The sequence below is a fragment of the Ranitomeya variabilis genome, chromosome 6, assembly GCF_051348905.1.
Source record: "Ranitomeya variabilis isolate aRanVar5 chromosome 6, aRanVar5.hap1, whole genome shotgun sequence".
Lineage (NCBI taxonomy): Eukaryota > Metazoa > Chordata > Amphibia > Anura > Dendrobatidae > Ranitomeya > Ranitomeya variabilis.
Window position 1 is genome coordinate 273675848 of NC_135237.1, and position 15950 is coordinate 273691797.

The 15950-nt window shown below is 42.4% G+C and overlaps 1 protein-coding gene across 8 annotated transcripts in view; it reads left to right on the forward strand.

The window, feature by feature from the left end:
• LOC143782318 (uncharacterized) overlaps nt 1-15950 on the forward strand; it is a 356201-nt gene that overhangs the window by 299740 nt on the left and 40511 nt on the right. For 6 of the 8 annotated variants that reach the window (XM_077269673.1, XM_077269670.1, XM_077269667.1 and 3 more), the window contains 2 exons: nt 7461-7667; nt 14748-14945. In XM_077269673.1, coding sequence (XP_077125788.1) covers nt 7461-7667; nt 14748-14945 — 405 coding nt within the window. The remainder of the gene's footprint in view (nt 1-7460; nt 7668-14747; nt 14946-15950) is intronic. The other 2 variants (XM_077269669.1, XM_077269674.1) reach the window with 1 other exon arrangement.

Genomic DNA, 15950 nt, shown 5'->3' on the forward strand with positions numbered 1-15950 from the left:
CTTCAATTTTGAATAAATCCCCAACAGTGTCACCAGCAAAGCACCCCCACACCATCACACCTCCTCCATGCTTCATGGTGGGAGCCAGGCATGTAGAGTCCCTCCATTCACTTTTTCTGCGCTTCACAAAGGCACGGTGGTTGGAACCAAAGATCTCAAATTTGGACTCATCCGACCAAAGTACAGATTTCCACTGGTCTAATGTCCATTCCTTGTGTTCTTTATCCCAAACAAGTCTCTTCTGCTTGTCGCCTGTCAGCAGTGGTTTCCTAGCATGAAGACCTGCTGCACAAAGTCTCCTCTTCACAGTTGTTGCAGAGATGTGTCTGCTGCTAGAACTCTGTGTGGCATTAACCTGGTCTCTAATCTGAGCTGCTGATAGCCTGCGATTTCTGAGGCTGGTGACTGGGATAAACTTATCCTCAGATGCAGAGGTGACTCTTGCTCTTCCTTTCCTGGGGCGGTCCTCATGTGAGCCAGTTTCTTTGTAGCGCTTGATGGTTTTTGCCACTGCACTTGGGGACACTTTCAAAGTTTTCCCAATTTTCACACTGACTGACCTTCATTTCTTAAAGTAATGATGGGCACTCGTTTTTCTTTACTTAGCTGCTTTTTTCTTGCCATAATACAGTCTATTCAGTAGGACTGTCAGCAGTGTATCCACCAGACTTCTGCTCAACACAACTGATGGTCCCAACACCATTTATAAGGCAAGAAATCCCACTTAGGAAACCTGACAGGGCACACTTGTGAAGTGAAAACCATTCCCGGTGACTACCTCTTGAAGCTCATCAAGAGAATGCCAAGAGTGTGCAAAGCAGTCATCAAAGCAAAAGGTGGCTACTTTGAAGAACCTAGAAAATAAGACATATTTTCAGTTGTTTCACACTTTTTTGTTAAGTATATAATTCCACATGTGTTAATTCGTAATTTTGACGCCTTCAGTGGGAATGTACAATTTTCATGGTCATGAAAATACAGAAAAATCTTTAAATGAGAAGGTGTGTCCAAACTTTTGGTCTGTACGTACAAGCAAAAGTAGCTTATTACTAGGGCTTTTGTCTCTAATGCTGAACAGGTACGGTAAGTTGTTAGTGAGAATAGGTACGATTGTGCAATAAAGATATGGATTTTTTTTGTTTTGTTTGTTTTTAAAGTTGTGGAGTATTAGTAGAAAATAGGAGTAGAGTCTAGAGCAGGGATGGGGAACCTTTTCCTGCCAAGGGCAAGTATTAACGTAAACATTAGCTGTCTATATTTATTCAAACATTTATATACCTCCCACCTAATGTGATGGCTGGAATGACTTCTCTTTGGTGAGGCGTACGATGTTGGGAGGTATTGATGATGTTGCTACTCGCTACTTTTGGAAGGGGAAAACCCCTTAAAATATTAAATAAAACAAAAACTATTTCATCTCATCCTGTTCACACTGTACATCCGCATCACTATTGCGCTAATTACAGGCTTCAGCTATAGTGCGCACACATGATTTGCGACCACTGTAGTCAGTGATTGGCTGCAGCGATAACATGTCCCTGTGTGTGGATTTCATCGCTGCTAGGTCCATAACGAGGTAACAATAAGTGAGCTTTTGTGCTTCATCTGTAGGGGGTAAACACCCTCAGGACCTGTCTTAGGAGGAAAGTCAATTTTACAAAAATTGCCCTTGTAGGTGCAGGCAATTAATATTGGGGAAGGGGCAGAGGTGCAGGTTGGATATCCTGAGCTGCAAGCAAAAAAATATAACGGGGTCCCTAATGGTCACATCAGCACCCTCATAGCAATGCCCCCTGGGCCCGGATCTGTTTATCACCCATGCCCAGACACTCGCCATCCTGGGATTGGTTCTCACCCTTTTCTCCTCGTGTCACCATCTTTTTCCGGGCACATGTTACCCCGCCTACTAGACGTGACCCAAATCTCCCCCATACTGGGTATAAAATGGCACTGTAATGAGCTTGCAGTGTGGCACCCTCCACTAGACGTCTGCGGTGCCTGCCTTACACATCATTACACCAGACACACAAAATCTAAAATCCTACAAACACCGCCCCAGGGTGAGCCCTTGGTTTACCCCGAAAGGGGCAACAAGTTATAAAGAGCAGTCCACTGTGGCTTCTCTGGGAGGAGCACGCAGCTCTAGCTCTGTAATTACAGGGGCAGAGACGAATGGTGGAGACATAGAATTATTGCTAATAACTAGTGATGAGCGAAAATACTCGTTACTCGAGATTTCCCAAGCACGCTCGGGTGTCCTCCGAGTATTTTTTAGTGCTCGGAAATTTAGTTTTTCTTGCCGCAGCTGAATGATTTACATCTGTTAGCCAGCATAAGTACATGTGGGGATTCCCTAGCATCCAGGCAACCCCCACATGTACTTATGCTGGCTAACAGATGTAAATCATTCAGCTGCGGCAATAAAAACTAAATCTCTGAGCACTAAAAAATACTCGGAGGACACCCAAGCGTGCTCGGGAAGTCTCGAGTAACTAACAACCAATATGGTTACTGGGAGCCAGATATAAAGCACGTGGCCTCTGTCAGTGTTAGAGGCACCACCCAATTAGCAATGGCTATATGGGGGGTCAGAGGTCAGTCTTCACCACTCCCAAGGGGGTCTTTATCGAGCTTGTATTCCGCTTCCTCTCCTGAGATTGGAGGCAGGTGGAGGAGTGGTGCCTCTACGGTTCTCCACTGTCATCTCACCGTTTAATTGACAGAGCCTTACACACCTTCTGTTTGCCCAGAAGTCATGCTGGTCGGTCTGGGACTGGAGCCAATTTAATAAGGTTGAGACGGAAGAGAGGCAGGATCATCAAACAGAGCATCCAGTCAGAGTAAGGGAAGAGACCCGCGGCCATATTGGTAAGGGAATGTCTCATCTGCTAGAGCCGACCAATGGCAGCAGAGACAGAGAAGTTTGCAACTGAAATGGCCCTGTCATGTGAGGTGCGCTTTTAGCCGCCATGTTGGTTGAGGAACAGATGCAATTGGGGACTTGACATCTTTTCATAGAGTCAGTGGCTTGAGGGGAGCTGGAGAGCATGGTGCAGTGGGCACAGTGGCTGCGGGCACTCCAGATGATATTGCAAGCCGTATACGGCCCACGGGCCAGACGTTCAAAACTCCTGGTCTACAAGGTATTGAAATTCTGACAGCTTAAGGGTTCTTCTTTTTTTGACATCAATATTTTGTTTCAACTCCTAAATTACCACAGATCCACCTTTTTATAGTGATCATTAAGTGGCTTTATTCTGCAATGCCCCTTTTTTAGGGCACCGATGATTAAATAAATAGTGCCCCTCTGATAGGCAAAAGTGAAGTGACTGTCATCTATATACTGGTAAAATTGTCTCTTATTGGTTAAAAGAGAGGGGCTACCTCCTTAACACCATCAGCAACCCACCGGGTCTCAATAGTCGCAATGGCAACCCTAGGCAGAGTAATCGTCTTGGTGGGAGAAGTTGGCCAAGTGTCATTGTAAATCTGACTGTCTCATGCATTGCAGTACAGCAGTATGACAGTCATGAGACCATCGATCAGAATATTCCCATAGTGGGACTAAGTAATAAAAGTAAAGAAATAAAAAGTTCAAGAAAATTGAAAAAATTTAGAAAAAAAAGCATTAAAAAACCACATAAAACTATTTGCCACTAAAAAACTTGGCTTTGAGGATTTCTGGGAGGCGGAGCTTCATGATGGCCGCATTTTAGCAGAGCTCCTCAAAGGCAGATCTCCATCCACTGCCATCACACTGCCTATCTAGGCAGACAGTGGGGATAAGGACCAGACAAGGACCTTCAGCCTTCGGTCCAGCTTTCCGGGTACTCTGGAGGCTCTAGGCGCAGGCAGTGGCGAGATCCACAAGGCACATGGCCTCAGTCAGAGGTGGCAGTGTCAGGCCGCGTCAAGAGCGCGCGCATCCACCATACCTCTCCATAAGCCCGCAGGACGAACCGGGTGTAGATGACTAGTTGGCAGAGGAGCGGTGGTGATCAGCACACAAATCTATTGGAGTGCAGTATGTAGCGGGTGAGGACGACTGGTTGGCGGAGGAATCGAAGAGGCGGCAGTGACCGGTGCATGGTAACTGTTGAAACGCGGTTAAGGGGAGACAGCAGTGAGTGCGGGAAGCAAGCTGGTAAGGCAGACAGAACGCTTATTGAGACTTGGGAAGGTGGCAGGATTGGACCACACAGGCGGGGCTATTATTTTTTTTTTTATATATATATGTGTACCTACAATTCAGGGAGCTGGAGCACAGAGACATAATTTGAGAAATCTACTTTAATATTGAATCTCTGATTTGCGCTTCTCCCTTCTGGATTCACGTAGCCTTTACTGCCTTAATGCTGTGTGACTATAATTCAGAGATTTGGTTTTCACAGATGAGACAGTGCTTGATAAATCCACAGGCCATATAGTTGTGGTGCCCTTATTTGGCAGTGTATATTGACACGTGGTCCCAGACCAAATTACCGCTGCCCCCTGCTGGATATAAGTTTTACAGAAATATAGACTCAAATCTTGGAAAACAGCACCCCTGCTAGATTTTGGATTACTTCTAATGCATAACAGTCTGGACCCCTCTCTGTAGGAGTGGAATGATAAACTTTTCAATGTGAGCGAGACACTCAATAGCGAGGTCACTAACAGCTTGACATACGTCCATCTAGTCTTTTAAACACTATGGAAAAATTTGTGGCCAAACCTGGAAAAACAAATAGGCCCTCTACCTGGTAACAGAATACTACTTTTCCACCTAAGACATCTACTGATATGGAACATGAGGACACCCAATCTATTGCCCAAGCCATTACAGACATTTTAATGCCAAAAGTAGATTCACGACTGGCAGCATTCCAGGCAACTCTAGATACCATTGTTGCTCGGGTCAATACACAAGGGGCATGTATAACGGCTGCAGAACAGAGAGTGTCGGATATGGAGGACATGATAACAGAGCTTTCGGGGAAGTTGGATCAGGGAGACAAAAATGTCACATATCTTCTAGAAAAAGTTGATGATTTGGAAAACAGGACTCGTCGTAATAACTTCAAATTAGTGGGACTCCCTGAATCGATCAAAGCAGCTGATTTAATGGGAGTAGTTACAGAATGGCTCCCGAAAACTTTAAATTTGACACCGTTGTCAGGTGCCCTAAAAATCGAGAGAGTTCATCGCTTGGGTCCTCTTAGAAACGATACAGATTCTAGGCCACGTCCAGTAATTTTCCGGGTATTGGACTTCCAGGATAAAGTCAGTTTATTGTCGGCATACAGAAAGAAGCAATCTCTACTTTATGATCACCACCAAAAACTGTTTCTTTTTCAGGATTACTCGGCTGCAGCCAAACGTAAGGCCATTCAATGTGCGATTTTAGCGGGGAAAAACATTCATTTTGGCCTACAATTTCCTGCAATCTTACGTTTCTTCATGAACGGGATATACTGGGTCTTCACCGAGCCAGAAAAAGCATTAAAACATCTTCAGCCTTCAGAGGAGACCTGAAGACATTGATCACCTTCTTGGCTCTTTCACTTGTATACCTAATAGGTTGACGTCGCTTTTTATGTTTACTCTGGTTGAGACATTAATTTCTTTTGTTCCAACTGGGTTACCCTCATAATTATTTTGAGCATGGTTAATGGAGGGTTTAGTTTGTTATTGTTAGGGAGGGAGGGTCCCTGTGTGTGCTCATATAGTTTCTTAGGTAATGTGGCCTCTACGCCCACTCGCTGGGATAGGTATGGAGTTTATACATATCTGATAATATATTGGCTAATTTCACCACGTTCAGGTATAAGTTAAATGACAGATAATGCATTCATTATATTGGTGTTCTTGGAATGTGAATGGGCTAAATTCCTTAATTAAGAGGAAAAAGGTTATGCATTATTTACAGCGTTCTAACTTTCGTGTGATCTTCTTACAGGAGACTCAATGGATAAGGGACAAGCATCCTTCATTATTTAGTGAAAATTATGTTTTGTGTGCAGAGGCATCATACTCCAAAAAACAGAGGGGATTGGCAATCCTTGTCAATAAAGGCATTAATTATGATATCTTAGAAACGTTAGAGGACCCAATGGGGAGGTTTTTAGTAGTAAACATAAAAATAGAGGGGACATCTTATTGCCTGGTAAATGTATATGCACCTAATGGGCCAAACTTGCAGTTTCAGACTTAGTTACTCACTAAATTGGCGAGCTGGGATACATCCAGTTTAATAGTTGGAGGTGACTTTAATGAGGTTTGTGATCCGTCTATGGACAGATCGGGTTCAGGTGGTCATGGGGCTGCGACACACAGGGGTCTTATACAGAAACTGATGACTATCTAGGGCTGATGGATGTATGGAGATGGCAACATCCTACAGAAAGGGATTATTCCCATTATTCTGATGTTCATAAGTCCCATGCAAGATTAGATTGTTAGCTACTGGGCTTATCAATGGTACCACTTGTTCTCCTAACAGATATTTTGGATATTCACATATCCGATCATGCCCCGGTGGTTTTTAAATCTAGAATGGTGAACACTGTTTGTAAGGAGCGGAGGTGGAGGTTTCCCTCTTATTTATATTTGTCTGATGATTTTAGGGCTTCTCTGCAGATGTCATGGAATATATACAAAGAGGATAATAAGGAACATTGTAGTGATCCACACTTGTTTTGGGTGGCCTCGAAAGTGGTATTAAGGGCTCAAATAATTTCTTATATTGGAAATAAATGGAAAAAATTATTGGAGCCTACATTAGTAGCACAGGGAAAACTAACTCAGGCCTATAAAAAATTTTAAGCTGTCAAATACATTCATAAATAGACAGAAATGTTTAGAGGCCAAAGAGGTGGCCGAAAATATTGAACATGAAGGAGCACTATACAGCTTGGCTTACAAATGGGGAAATAGGCCGAGGAAGTTGCTTGCTTCTCTCACCAAGCCGTACAAACAAGCGACTAGAGTCAGCAAGATTTGTAAACGTCACTCAGAGCAGATGGGAGATGTTGGGGAGCGTTCTATGCTGAGAACCTGGGCATTGCACATGAAGAGGTCTGCTTCCTGGGCACTTGTGATGCTGATGGCAGTAAAACATTGGTTTCCTTATTCTACAATCTGCATGACCATCACCCAGCTGGGTTATTCTACCTCCCTGTCCTCCACATATCGGTGTCAGCAGTTTGAGGGGTCGGAGATGCTGACAGACCTCTACTAGGTAATTAGCAGTAATGTAATAAAAGTACGGAGTCTCTGTACAGGGGATGTCTGTAGTGAGACACCGCTTTAAGGTTTCTGGTGTTACAACATTTGAATCCACAATATGTTATCTTCTTCATGGGAGGATGCTTTCAGTTTTGTGCCCATCCGATTGTAAAAGTGCATTGATGTGATGTATATTTTCCCTAATATTTTTTTTCATTGAACCTTTTGCTAGAATATTGTTGTTTTTTTTCTAGCCACGGCCAGCAATCCTGTATCATCACATCGTTCTTCAGTTATGTTGTGTCCTACTACTAAGAAACCTATGATCAGACCTTCAGTTTCCACTTCTGTGCTGAAGTCGTCCATTGCATCTATTAAAAATGAACCAGATGATGCTTCCGTTGAAGAACCACAGCTTGACTCTACCACTGCTACTACTACTACAGAACATGTGGTTACAGGTAAACATTTACTTACTTGACTTACAGTTTGTAAAATTGCATGTTTAAACATTTTAATTATGGTATGCAAATAGTTTTTTTAAATCATCTTTTTAATCACATTTTATCTCAGCTGCTATTTTTATAGAATGAGTGGTAGTGGTGGCATCACAAAATTAACTCAGGAGAATTAGCAAGTGGGGGTCCTGCATCTATTGGGGCTTTATGGCATGTCCTATGTGTATTTTATCAATGCAGACATTGGGAATAACAAAGTTTTGTAAGAAACCTTGAGTTTATTTACATATCACAGTAAAAATACCATATATAGTTTATTCTTTCCTTTAGATTTCCGAAAACAGGTAAAATTCAGCATGACTACTCCATTGTAAGAGAGGGCTTTAATCATATGTAGGTGATTGTGGTACACATACCACATAGGATCAAAGTTGTATTTGAACCCAAGTCCTGCACAGGTTCAAGATACATTAGGCCGACACAGATTGGAAAAAAAAACAGCATAACTGTAGGCTTTTGGTCATCACTGCTCACCAATAAAAATATATGATCAAGACTTCACAAGACGAAACAAACCAAAATATTTATTATCAAACTTAGATTTTTATTTAACTGAAGAAAGAAAATGTTAGGAAAGATTGGTACGGCCGTAATCATGTTGACCTTGAGAATCATTTTCTTTGCCACAGAATGAATGCCGTAAAAAAAAACAAAAAACTTAACCCTAATGTTCTGTTCGGGTCATAGTGACCCGAACAGACTTTTTGCGGCCCTGTAGATTTTATCTGTAAGTCTATAAAACTTGAGACTCCTTGACTTTTCCTCATTTGGGGGGACCTACCTATGAGTATTTATTTTTATTTTTTTTCCGTTTACTTTTTGCTACACGCAAAAAGTTACACTTGTTGTGTTCGGGTCATAGTGACCCAACATTGTTTTTTACAGGTGTGAGGCCATATTTTCAGTGAAATAAAGGAGTTCTAACCTCAGTTGGGTCTATTTATTGCATCTACTATTGTATATCAATTGATTTATTTCCTTAATTATTTCAATGGGGTCGTACACACGCTCTACCGGGGGTATGCATTGAGATCTGCAGTCTATTCTAAAATGTAGAGTGCATCCGGAGAGATCACTAGGTGTGCACTACACGTGTATATTATGCGCAGAACGGACTGCTCAGAACGTGCTGTCTAAGACGTTTTTTTTTTGTAAAGCTGAGCTGTAAAGTCTTGCAAATAATTTTTTTTGCTAAGTAAGGGTACCGTCACACATTGAAATTTTCATCGCTGCGACGGCACGATTCGTGACGTCGCAGCGTCGTATAATCATCGCTCCAGCGTCGTAGACTGCGGTCACACGTTGCAATCACGGCGCTGGAGCGATGCCGAAGTCCCCGGGTAACCAGGGTAAACATCGGGTAACTAAGCGCAGGGCCGCGCTTAGTAACCCGATGTTTACCCTGGTTACCAGCGTAAACGTAAAAAAACAAACAGTACATACTCACCCGTCGGTGTCCTTCAGGTCCCTTGCCGTCTGCTTCCTGCTCTGAGTGCAGCTGCACAGTGAGAGCAGATCGCAGCACCGCTGCGCTCTGCTCTCACTTTCCGGCCGGCACTCAGAGCAGGAAGCAGACGGCAAGGGACCTGAAGGACACCGACGGGTGAGTATGTACTGTTTGTTTTTTTACATTTACGCTGGTAACCAGGGTAAACATCGGGTTACTAAGCGCGGCCCTGCGCTTAGTTACCCGATGTTTACCCTGGTTACAAGCGAAGACATCGCTGGATCGCTGTCACACACAACGATCCAGCGATATCAGCGGGTGATCAAGCGACGAAAGAAAGTTCCAAACGATCTGCTACGACGTACGATTATCAGCAGGGTGTCTGATCGCAGTAGCGTGTCAGACACAGCGATATCGTAACGATATCGCTAGAACGTCACGAATCGTAACGTCGTAGCGATGGAAATTTCAATGTGTGACGGTACCCTTAGTCTGTCTTCCTGGCTTATCTGCTTGTTTTCAGAAGGGTTCTTATCTTCTCTGCTCTTATCAGTACACATGTTTAGTTTTTTGTTTTTTACAAAATATGTGTAGTTTTCTATTTTCGTTTTGCTCATCGATCTGTTTTTTCAGAATAAAAACAAAAAAAAACATTTCTAGTTCATTTTTCTTTTTTTTTTTTACTACCAAACATGTTCACAAACAGTCTAGTAAGCAAAAGTATAAAAAAAATGGAGTTAGAGTGTCTAAAATCAAGGTTAAATAAGCCGGGTCATAGTGACCCGGAACACTACAAGTGCATAGTAAATGCGAACAAAACAGCAGGGTTAAAAGAACTATGGCCAATTTGCTTTTTTCTTTATTACTACACTTAAAAACATAACATTTCTGTTTTCCAATGCATTGAATGTTAAAATTAATGATGTCATTCAAAGCTGCAATTCAATCAAACCTTCATACAGCTATTTCGATAGAAAAATAAAAAAGTTGTTGCTCTTGGAAGAATGGGAGAAAAAAATGCAAACGTATGCTCCACAGTCTTACTTCCTTGTTGCTGAGGGGGGGATACCTCCTTGATTGAAGTTCCTGTTCAGATAGCCGCTCATCTAGCCAGATCAGACTTTCTGCTTTGCACTCATCAGGGGCAAGCACTTCAAAACATATTTTTGCAAATAAGTGTCTTCTTTACCACCTTACGCAGTGACTTATGATTTATTCACATTGCGGGGCTGGGATTCACAGGCTGGGCGGCCGCGCAGGCGCAGTCAGCTGGGCTGCATATGAGGAAAGACGGGCAGTGCTCACTGCGCCTGCACCAGGCAGGGCAAAAGAGCGCAGGCGCCGGCTATTTTGAAAAACAGCAGCGAGGAGGAGGCGGCGCCAAGAAGATGTGAGTGACAGCAGTGTGCTGTCTGAAGCAGGGGGGAAACGCCGGCCCACTTGACTGAGGACCAGGTACTTCAAACAAATTATAAAACTGATTATTTCTCAAGTTACAGCACCCAGAACTAAAAGAGCCACCTTGTCAGAATGCAGCATTACTGCTGCACAAGGTGGCTCTTTTAGTTTGAAACGACTGGGGGGTGACAGGTTCCCTTTAAAGAGTCAATATTGATACTTAGGATTGCTACCCCCAATAGATGGCACTAGAGTTCAAGTCTTCTTCACTGAGGAGGCTATTTGAACAAGAACACACAGACAGGAACTGATCTGGAAACTGCGGGAATTGTGATTTGGCAGGACTAATGACAGCTGGTCCATCAGGAGCAGAGAGAGGCATCAAACTGCTGAATAGAAGTGGCTGGTATCTTAGGAGTTAACTTCTCAGCCAGGGATGTAGCTACTGTGCATTCTCAGCCAGGCTTTGGTGGTCGATCTCCTTGGCAACAGGAGGAGAATGACAGCAGATAGAAAAATCAACTCAATTGCAAACTAACTTATTTTCATGCTTTATAATTCAATATACCAATTTTTTAACATGAGACTAGGTTAAGAAAAGCTTCATAAAATATTTATATTTCTTTGATGTGCTGCTTCCCTCTTATTTTTTTTTACCCCAAGTGTCCGTGTATCAAGTAGTTAGAGGCCTCCACCATAACTATACCAGTAATACTTCTATTTTATATTATTTTTATATTATTTGTTTGGTTATTACAATTTAAATTAAACAGTAGTGTGGCAGCTGTTAGAAGAGGACATTTGAACCAATGCAGTGCAGGCCGAGAGATGAGATTGAAGGTAAAAAAATGTATCGTCTCTTCTAATAAGTATTTATTTCTTTCACAGATATTCTATCAATGTTTGTATATATAGTTTATATCGTTTTGAATATATAGTTTGTAGTGCAGATGTGTCCTTACTGTGCAGTGAAAAGGTAGTGACCCACGAGAGTTCAAAGTAAACACAGGTTTAATGTCCAAAACTTGCAAACAAAACAAACTGTATCCTCCGGATTGCAGCCGGTAAATGGGACAGTCCGTAAATGCGGCCGGTTGCCAAGGGCGACTGCACCACCGTATAATGCCTGGACTTCACTCTGCTTGGTGCTGTGTTCCCTCACACCGTCTGAGCTTTTGCAGAACCGTCTACTCTGCACCTTGCAAACTTCACACTGACACACCCAACCCTTTGCTGCAGAGGCTTTTACAAAGAACCTGTGGCCATGGGCCACATGGAAAACCCGGGCCAGTAGAGGAAACGAACCAGCCGCACTACCTTCCTGTAGTCAATTTAAAAAATAAAAGCCCATGGCAGGTTGTTCTAATCTGCCTTGGACAAATAGCTTGTCCAAGACTAACACTCACTTTTACTGTCTATTGCAACCACAGCTAAGGCTACTTTCACACTAGCGTTAACTGCAATACGTCGCAAATGCGTCGTTTTGCTGAAAAAACGCATCCTGCAAAAGTGCTTGCAGGATGCGTTTTTTCTGCATTGACTAACGTTAGCGACGCATTTGTGACGCATGGTCACACGTCGCAACCGTCGTGCGACGGTTGCGCCGTGCTGTGGCGGACCGTCGGGAGCAAAAAACGTTACATGTAACGTTTTTTGCTCCCGACGGTCCGCTTTTTCCGCCCCCACCTCCCCGCACTTCCCCGCACCTCACAATAGGGCAGCGGATGCGCGGAAAAAATGCATCCGCTGCCCCCGTTGTGCGGCGGAGACAACGCTAGCGTCGGGGACCTCGGCCCGACGCACCGCGACGGGCCGAGCCCGACGCTAGTGTGAAAGTAGCCTAAACCTGTGACTGCAATGCACTCCTGCGGCCTTAATATGTTTTTTGCGCATCTTGGGGGACACATGGCGACCCTCGTGTATGACCACGGTCACTGCCTCACAAGTTGTATATATATAACAAATGTTAAAAGATTTGTCACATGCAGACATCTCCTTTTATTAGACGAAAAGATAGCTCTCTCTTGACAACCAGCAATTGCCTGTAATTGTTGGGACAAATACCTGAAGATACAATTGTTCCCTGCAATTGGAGCAGAGTTTACAAATTGATGTCCATGTAATGGCAACACCACTTACAAAAATGTTTTTTTTTATTATACATTTCCTTTTATTTTTTTGTAGGAAGCAAAATAGTTAATTGAAAGATGTACTTCAGGAACTTCATGGTGTTGGGTCAGATGCTATTAGACAATGACAGAATTTTCAAAATGTAACTTATACACCAGTGTAATGGATTTAAAATTAAGCCATAAAGCTGTATTTGTAAATTAGACATTAAAGGGGACCTTTCCCCAGTTTTAGCATGTTAAACTGGCCATATGGAGTAGTTGCCACAGAGCTGAATAGATTGTTTTTAGGTTATTCCCCTCTGTGCCAGTCTGTCATCGTAAATTTGTTTACTGTAAATGATATCTATAACTTTATATGTAACCCCATTCTCATGTACAACACAAAGGAATTAATGGTGCTATATATATATATATATATATATATATAATAGTTTATTTCCATTGTGGAGATTCCAGCTTCAAGCATTTTGAATCTAGCTTTCATGAAAACTCATCATTCAGGCGAAAAAAAAAAAAAAAAAGAGCATGACACTCCCTCAGAGAAAGTCATACCTGACATTCTTTGTGTGATATGGAAAAACTGATGTATCTACCCAGATCACACAATCTAACTGCTGGCGATTACTGTGCATGGGGTGGAAAGCAGAGCCGTGTGTCATTACAAACACCTCTTGTAGGGCTTCTCTTGCAGTGTTGTCAGCTTTGCTCTTCTCCCTCTCTCCAGACACCAACTTCCTTGAGAGGAGAGGGGCAGAGGTGTTTGTAATTGACACACTGTCATTGTCCATTGTTCTACAAGTACATAAGAAGAGTAGATCAGAGCTGTTTGACATTACAAACACCTCTACAGTACTTCCCTCATAGTTGTGTCAGTGTGGGGGAAATGGGAGTAGAGTAGAGCCAACAGTGCTGTGAGAGGAGAGCTACAAGCAGTGTCTGTAATGAAAACTAGCCCTGTTTTCCTAACCCTGAATAGTAAATTGATGGCAGTAAGAGTAATGTGGAGAGCAGGGCCGTGTGTCATTACATATTTTTCAATATCACGCAAAGAAACCAGAGTCTAAACATTCTCTATGGGTCTTTGTTTTTCCCATACATAATGTCTCCTTCTCATGATTAGTCAGCGTCTTGCTGGAGAAAAGGTACCTCCACAGAAGACTCTGTAAACACCCCTTTGGTCTTTGCAAAAAATTAGCATCAAACTTTATGAACAAATATCTCTGAAACGCAGATGAAAAATCTGCAGCCACTCTTCCATGATATGGCCAGTTAAGCATACTAAACCTAGAGAAAGATCTTCATTAAGTTTAAAGAGGCTGAACAATAATATTGTATTAACTATGAATTATCTGTACAAGAAAATGACAGCATATGACATAATGGCTGTTATTTCAACATGATTAATGCAGTGTTTTTTTCTATTACATTAAAGGGGTTGTCTTATGTTATTTAATGGGTAACATTGCAAAATGCTTGTTAAAATCAGCTACTTTGCAATTTACCTGGCATTTATAATTTTCTCCATTCTCAAGAATAAAGTGATTTTTATTTTTAGTGTTCACAGCTTGTTGCCCAAGTTGTACAACGTTTGCAAACTCTTCCCCATAGAGCCCGTAAGCAGTGCTCTAAAGCAGGCCAAGTTGCTGGTGCGCATATTTCTCTCTTGACTCAGCCAAGTCAATGGAACTTTGCTCATATGATGCTACAGACGCAAAGCAAACTTTGTATGACTTTGCTTGCAGCATCGGAGAACGTACAGTCCAGGCCAGCAGCATGACGATGTCGCTGGTCCAAGTTGTCAATAAAGCAGCAGGATACCGTGCCCCTGCAAGCAGGAAGCCGGGAGGCTGGGGTGCAGTGCGCTCCTGCACAAGGTGACAAGACATCCTATTTAATATGTAAAGCCTGTATTTCAGTTTTATGGCTTTGTTTCAATTCCATTGTACTGATGTTGAGTCTAAATTTTAATAATTGTGTCACTGTCCAAACAATTTTAGCCCAAATTGTATTATATTTTTATCACATTAATATCATCTTTTTCTTCAGGCACTACAGGATCTCATCTTCCAGTATTTTATTCCTCTGGTTCATTAAGTACAGGCAAACCAAAATGCATAATCAGGCCCTCAGTCCTGAGTTCTGTATTAAAAAAATCATTCCCTCTTGAATCACATGTATCGGATAAGAATAAACCGGACACTCTTGCTTCAGATCAGCATCACGCCTCCCCGGAAGGATGTATAGGTATACAGTTTGTGTTTGTTACAACAGGATTTGTGGCCTCCTGACATGTTTATTTAATTGAATGCTTAGATTTTTTATGGCATGACAATTCTGTAGTCTTTTCTCACAACTTTTACAGCTTTCCTTGTGGAAATGTATGAATAAATTGATAACTGAATGTTGGCTTATACTTTATATCACCTTGGCATACCCTGCCGTACAAGTATACAGCTGGCGTGCGTGTGTATGAAGCAGGCACAAGAGCTGTACCTGCTCCACACAGGGCAGATGCCAACTGTAATTTATAGCCAGAATTTGCCCATAACGGCAGAGATCAGCGAAACCGGCAATCATTGCTCTTTACCTATCTAAATGCAGCTGTTAAACACTTACATCAGCATTTAAATAGCGCGCTCGCCTCTGTGCGTGCATCGAAACCCATCCGCACATGGACTGATGAAATGAAAATGTTTTAAAACATGTTGAAAGTCGTAAACAAAAATAAAATCAAAACATCAGAGCTACATCAATGGAAAAACTAAAAAAGTTATGGATGTCAGAAAATGCCAAGGCAATTATTATTATTACTAGATGGTAGCCCAATTCTAACGCATCGGGTATTCTAGAATATGTATGTAGTGTATTTATGAAGATTTTAGAATAATACATTGAATACACAGGATTTGGCCGGACTGCGCCTATCGCTGATTGTTCGCGGCCGGCCATGTAGTATATAACAGCCCATGTAGTAAATAGCACAGCCACGTAGTATATTGCACAGCCACGTAGTATATAACACAGCCACATAGTATATAGCACAGCCATGTAGTATATAGCACAGCCCACAGAGTATATAGCACAGCCCACGGAGTATGTAGCACAGCCACGTAGTATATAACACAGCCCTCGGGGTATATAGCACAGCCACATAGTATATAGCACAGCCCACGTAGTGTATAGCACAGCCCACAAAGTGTATAGCACAGCCCACGTAGTACATTGCAGAGCCCACGGAGTATATTGCAC